The sequence below is a fragment of the Orycteropus afer genome, unplaced genomic scaffold (genome assembly GCF_000298275.1).
Source record: "Orycteropus afer afer isolate SDZICR_OR568_19922 unplaced genomic scaffold, OryAfe1.0 scaffold00099, whole genome shotgun sequence".
Taxonomy (NCBI): domain Eukaryota; kingdom Metazoa; phylum Chordata; class Mammalia; order Tubulidentata; family Orycteropodidae; genus Orycteropus; species Orycteropus afer.
The window spans coordinates 1,154,223-1,160,222 of NW_006921686.1; the positions used below are offsets into that span (position 1 = coordinate 1,154,223).

The window sequence follows — 6,000 nt, forward strand, 5'->3', positions numbered from 1 at the left end:
GGGAAGAGGGAGGGAGGGGATGGCTGGCAATGAACGCCATGGGGGGAGACACCCAAAAATGACCTCCCAGCAGGGTGGGTGACCCAGTGTCTGCCAGGAGGGCTGAAGGGGTGAGACTGGGCACGAGAGTTCCTATTAATAACAGGGTACCCTTCACCAGGCATGCGTGAGCCCGGCTGTGCTCAAACACTACCAGATAGGGACCCGGGACCCAGAGAACTTGAGTTACCTGCCCTGGCCGCTCTGGGATCTGAATGGAGGCTGGCTGACTCGGACTCAAAACTTCAAACCTACAAGCTTCTAGGGCTGGGGAGCGGCTGAGTTTCGGGTGTGGCTGACAGGAAATTCTTCTATGAAGCGGGGGAAGGGAACAGAGAAATGGACACGTGCGGGTCCGAGGGAGAGAGAGAGAGAGGCGAGGGTCGCGGCCCAGTGTCAGACAGGAGGGGGCCCAATCCCCACATTCAATATGGAAAGAGGGGTTCGATCACCGGGTCAGAGGGCGGAGGGCGCCGGACTCGAATGAGAGGGAGGAAGAGATCGGACCCCCTGGTGAGAGGTAGGGGAGAGTCCGGGTCCCTGGGTCTGAGGGTGGAGGGCGCCGGAACCCCAAGTCACTGGGAAAAAGGGGGTCCTAAGCCTGGATCACAGAGGGGGCTGGGCCCGCCTCCCGGCTGGGGACGCACAGGGGCGGAGCGCGGAAGGATTCGGGCGGGCCGTGCTGCGCCAACCCCCGATATATCTGTCCCCAGTCCCCCGGGCCGCCTCATTCCCCGTCCTCAGACCACGATCTCCTCACACTAGCACGACACCGCCTCCTCCCGCGTAGCCCCAGCCATGGCCCTGTAGCCGCGACCCCTCCGTGCCTCCCGGCCCGTTTCCGCGCTCACCGCGCCTGCGCTCTCTGCTCCCGCCTTCTTTCTTCAGCGAAGGCTGCCGCCGCCGCCTCGCCTTTCTGCCGCCATGGAGTGAGTAACTGCTCGCCCCTCCCTCTCTAACCGCCTTTCCCGCCCTTCCGTAGCGCGCGGCCCTCACGGTCTGGCCGGGGGATGGTGAAGAGTAGGGAATCTCGGTTGCGCATGCGCAGAAGCGGGGGTTCCGGCAGACGGCCGAGCCTGCGCACTCGGCCCAAGGTGGGGGAGGGTGAGTGCTCCTGGGTGTTTAAGGGGCTGCGTGCGGTTGAGGCTGCGCACTAGCTCCCAAAGCGTTTTCTCTCTCCCTCTCTCTCTTTCATTACCCCCTCCCCTAAACCCCGGGAACGAGTCTTTCCGTTCGCTTGCACATACGTGTCAGCCCATCAGAACCCGTATTTGTGCCTGAAACGCGGGCCGTACACCGCCGCACATGCGCACTGACCCCCAAGGCGGGGGTCATCAAAGAACAGTTTACACCGCTCAGGTGGCGGACCATGCGCTTTAGCCCTCCGGAGGAAGCAGCTTGTGGAAGGAAGGGTGTCTGGGGAGGTGGAAGCCGTTCTCCCTGAACACTGCACGGGCACACGATGCAGCTTCACTCCCTTTTAATCAGCCATGTGCTGGGGCGGGGCGTGGTTCAGATTGACAAGAGAGAAGGCAGAGCTTGAGGGGGCAACCGATTAACGTGGAGGATGGCGCACAATTGTCGCGAAGGGGCGGGGCTAGACGAGAGGGGCGGGTTTCGCCTGGAAAAAGAGGCGGGGCCTATGGGACTTCCAAGGAGGGGTGCAGCTGAAATTAACGCAGAAGGGCGGGACTTGGAGGGCACAGGGCTGAGACAGGGTGTGTTTCACCACCAAATGTAAGGGAAGAGTGGAATCTAAACACATAACATTGATGAAAAGACAGACCTTAGAGGAATTCCCCTGGGAACTGATTAGCGGTGGAATCTACTTAGAAATGGGGTGGCGCCTAAAGGAAATATTTTAGGGGAAGAGATGTGGCTGGAAGAAAATTCCCCTGGGATTGAGATAATTTTACGAAGAGGAATAACATGAAATGGATAGGAAGGGATTAAGGAGAATTCCTTCGGGAGTGGCTGGGGTTCAGGGTTTAGAATTCCGAGAGGGGGAGGAGCCCCATGGCAGTGAGGTTGTGGCTTTCCCGTGCATCTGGCTGGTGGGCGGGGCTTGCTGCTGACTCTGCCCCCTTCTCTCGCACGTGTAGGTCCTCCACTGTCGCCCTGGTACCTGCCTTGGTCCATCTGAGCGACCTCCAGAGTTTCCCCCCAGCTGTTGCCGCTGCCTCCTTCGTTGCCATCAGACGCCAGCACCTCTCCGGCAGCCATGTCACTCCTGGCGACCCTGGGGCTGGAGCTGGACAGGACCCTGCTCCCAGCTAGCGGGCTGGGCTGGCTCGTAGACTATGGGAAACTCCCCCTGGCCCCTGCCCCTCTGGGCCCCTATGAGGTCCTTGGGGGAGCCCTGGAGGGCGGGCTTCCAGGGGGAGGAGAGCCCCTGGCAGGTAAGGGCAGGTGGAGAATGGAGGAAAGATGAACTAGGGGGAGGAGAGGAAGAGGGAGAAGGAAGAGTTAGTTTATTCAGTCATTCAGTAAATACTTATTGAATGCCCACAGTGTGTCAGGAACAGTGTTGAGGATACAGCTGGGAACAAGGCTAGCATGATACCTGTCCTCTTAGACCTCACACTCTTGTGAGGAGACAGACAAGAGTCAAGTTAAATGAAGATTTATTTAGATTAAGTAAGAAACACTTGGGAGCTATGGTAGCATAGTGCCTAAGGCACTTGACTGCTAACCAGAAGGCTGGCAGTTCAAACCCACCAGCCACTCCTCGGAAGTAAGGTTGGGCAATCTGCTTCCGTAGTGATACTGCCTTGGAAACCCAAGAAGGGGTCGCTATCAGTCGGTCTGACTCCACGGCACATAACAACAACAACAGGAACCACTTAGTGATTAAGTTAGAAAATATCGAAGAGGGCCTAGTTTTAAAGTGGGTAGCCAGGAAACCTTCTCCAAGTAGGTAACATTTTAAGCTGTTGACTAAAGAATGGGAGGGGATGAGTCACGCAAAGGCTGAAGGGAAAAGCATTTCAGGTGGAAAGAAAGCAGAGACCTTGAGGCAAGAAGTGTTTCATTCTTTACTGTATCCCAAGCACTTGGCCTACTGTAGGTTTTCAATAATGAATGAATTAAAGGTGAAGCAGGGTGGGTGTGATATGATCTAGGTGGTATTGTAAGAACAAACTAAAGAGTGGACCAGAGAAACCACAGATGTAGGGTAATCAGTAATGAGGGTGCTGGAATGGTTGCAGAAATGGTTGGTTGACAGTTAAGTGACTGGTTTGTTGGCTGTTTGACCAGTTCGTTGATTAGTTGGCTGACTGCCTGACTGCTTCATTGACTACTTGGTTGGCTGGTTCCTTGGCTACCAATTGGTTGACTGGTCTACTGGTTGGTTGGTTGACTTGTTTACAGCTTTGTCAATTGATTGGCTGATGGCTTGGTTGACTGGTTCATTGATTGGTCTTCTGGTTGGTTGGTCAGATGGTTGGCTGACTGGCACATTGGTTGCTTGACTCACTTGTTGGTTTCTTGTCTGGTTTGATTTGTTGATTGGTTGACTGACTGGTTATTTTACTGAGCGAATGAGATGAATGAGCCTGAATGAGTGAGCACCCAGTTGGGTGGAGGATGAGGAACTCAGGGAACTTTGTGCCCCCTCTCCAATCCCCTAGGTGACGGCTTCTCTGACTGGATGACTGAGCGGGTTGACTTCACAGCCCTCCTCCCTCTGGAGCCCCCCTTACCCCCCGGTGCCCTTTCCCCACCTTCCCCACCCCCACCTGACCTAGAAGCCATGGCCTCCCTTCTCAAGAAGGAGCTGGAGCAGATGGAAGACTTCTTCCTTGATGCCCCGCTCCTCCCGCCGCCCTCCCCACCTCCGCCACCCCCACAAGCTCCTCCTCTCCCGCTCCCCACCTTTGACTTCCCTCAGCCCCCTGCCCTGGATACCCTCGACTTGCTGGCTATCTATTGCCGCAGCGAGACTGGGCAAGGAGATGCTGTGGGGCTGGCACCCCTGGCCCCACCACAGCAGCCCCCTCCTTCTCCACCTCAGCCCTCTCGCCCAGCCCCTTACCCCAACCCTGCCGCCACCCGAGGGGACCGCAAGCAGAAGAAGAGAGACCAGAACAAGTCGGCAGCTCTGAGGTATCGCCAGAGGAAGCGGGCAGAGGGCGAGGCCCTGGAAGGCGAGTGCCAGGGGCTGGAGGCTCGGAACCGGGAACTGAGGGAGAGGGCTGAGTCGGTGGAGAGGGAGATCCAGTATGTCAAGGATCTGCTCATTGAAGTGTACAAGGCTCGAAGCCAGAGGACACGCAACAGCTAGATGAGCAGAGGCCCTGGCCTCTGGGGGCACTGTCTTCATCTCTGGCTCACTTCTATCTCTCGGGCTGAGGCGGGTCTCTCTCCATCGTCCCCATGTCTCCAGCTTCATTCCAGAAACCTCCCCCATCTTTACTTTTACCCATTGTCTCCGTTCCTGCACATTTCTGAATTTGCTCCTTCTTCCATCCTCCGAATGGTGGAATGTTTGGCCTTAGTCAACATCTCTATCCCTCAAGTATCAGCTGAGGGACTGAGGCCCTCAGAGAATTCAGGAAGCAGAACAGAGCTTGGAAAGAGGTCCTCGAATCAGTGGTTTCTTACAGGTGGTTCTTGGTGGAGGGTGGAGTGGTCCTAGGATAGAACCTAGGGGTGGGCCCAGGAAACTATGCAGAATTACTATGCAAATGAGAACAGGGGACATTGGGTAGGTGAGTCAGGGAGGGTTTTTAAGAATGGGACCCATAAGCAAAAAAAACCAAGCCAAGTGAACCTTAGGTGAAACTACATTGCGGGAGAAAGTCAGGAAGTGGCCAAGTTTACAGAGCAGGTAGATATACAAGTAGTGGGGAGGAAGGGGCAGAATGGGGGGTGGCCATAGTTGGTGACTGGGTGTTCATTTTAGCTCTGAGAAATCAGTGTTTTGTGAAGGTGTTGGGGTACGGGGCTGCGTCTAAGTGAGGAGGGAGGGCAGGGACTGATCCTTTATGGGGTGGTAAACAGAAATAAAATGAAGTCTTTCCTCTTGGTCTCCGCCTTGTCTTTGAGAGCAGAAGTTAGGGCTAGTACAGTGAGCCACTTTTAGATTCAGACAGTTCATTAGTTATGTAGACAGTGAAAGAAAGAACAGCCCAAGATGCAAGCTTCCCATGGTCCTTGTCTCACACCCAGAAGGACAATCCTGCAACAAAAGGGGCTGATGACTACAGTGTGAGTTGTGGGATGCTCTGCAGCCAAGGGGCCTGCCATCTTATGCAAATATCTTAGGATAAATGGAGAGGTAAGTGGGAGATGGGCTTGTAGCCACTCCTTAAAAGCCTCCCAGGAAGCCTAACTGTCATTCAGAACACTAGCTGCAAGAGAGTCTGGGCAACACAGGTAGTTAGCTGCCTAACCCTTCTTAATATATGGAGCATGGAATGGAAGTTGAGGGAACCACCCCAAAGAACCAGTCAATCAACCTGTCCACAATCAATCATGGAAGCAGTCAGCCAGTCAGTTAATGTACTAACCAATGAATGAAGCAATCAGTCAAGTCATCAATGAGCTAGTTAACCGACCAACCAACAAAGCAACCAACCCATGAAAGAACCAGTCAATCAACTCAACTGAGTTTTGTTAATGCATTTATACATTTGCAATAAAAGTGCAAGAACCGCATGTGCTGTAGACAGAATAATAACCTACCAAAGATGTCCACGTCCTAATTCCTGGAACCTATAACTGTATCAGGAGCTCTAGTGGCACAATGGTTAAGGCATTTGACTGCTAAGCAAAAGGTCAGTGGTTTGAAACCACCAACCTACTCCACGGGAGATAGACGAGGCAGTCTGCTTCTGTGAAGAGTGATAGCCTCGGAAACCCTATGGGACGACAGTTCTATTCTGTCTCTAGAGTCACTGTGCGTCAGCATCGACTCAATGCAGTGGGTTTGTTTTTTTTATGAATATATTACCTTAC

General features: G+C 54.2%; 1 protein-coding gene across 1 annotated transcript; it reads left to right on the plus strand.

The window, feature by feature from the left end:
• Nucleotides 1-2,260: 2,260 nt before the first annotated feature.
• On the plus strand, nucleotides 2,261-4,324 carry ATF5 (activating transcription factor 5). The gene is made up of 2 exons (XM_007942864.1): nucleotides 2,261-2,438; nucleotides 3,672-4,324. The coding sequence occupies exons 1-2, from the start codon at nucleotides 2,261-2,263 to the stop codon at nucleotides 4,322-4,324; spliced, it is 831 nt and encodes a 276-aa protein (XP_007941055.1).
• The last annotated feature ends 1,676 nt before the right edge of the window (nucleotides 4,325-6,000 follow it).

What these genes read in the sequence shown, in the direction of transcription:
- ATF5 (XM_007942864.1), top strand. Translation starts at nt 2,261, where the DNA reads ATGTCACTCCTGGCGACCCTGGGGCTGGAGCTGGACAGGACCCTGCTC. An exon ending in GGGAGGAGAGCCCCTGGCAG is followed by an intron (nt 2,439 to 3,671) that starts GTAAGGGCAGGT and finishes CCAATCCCCTAG; the next exon opens with GTGACGGCTTCTCTGACTGG.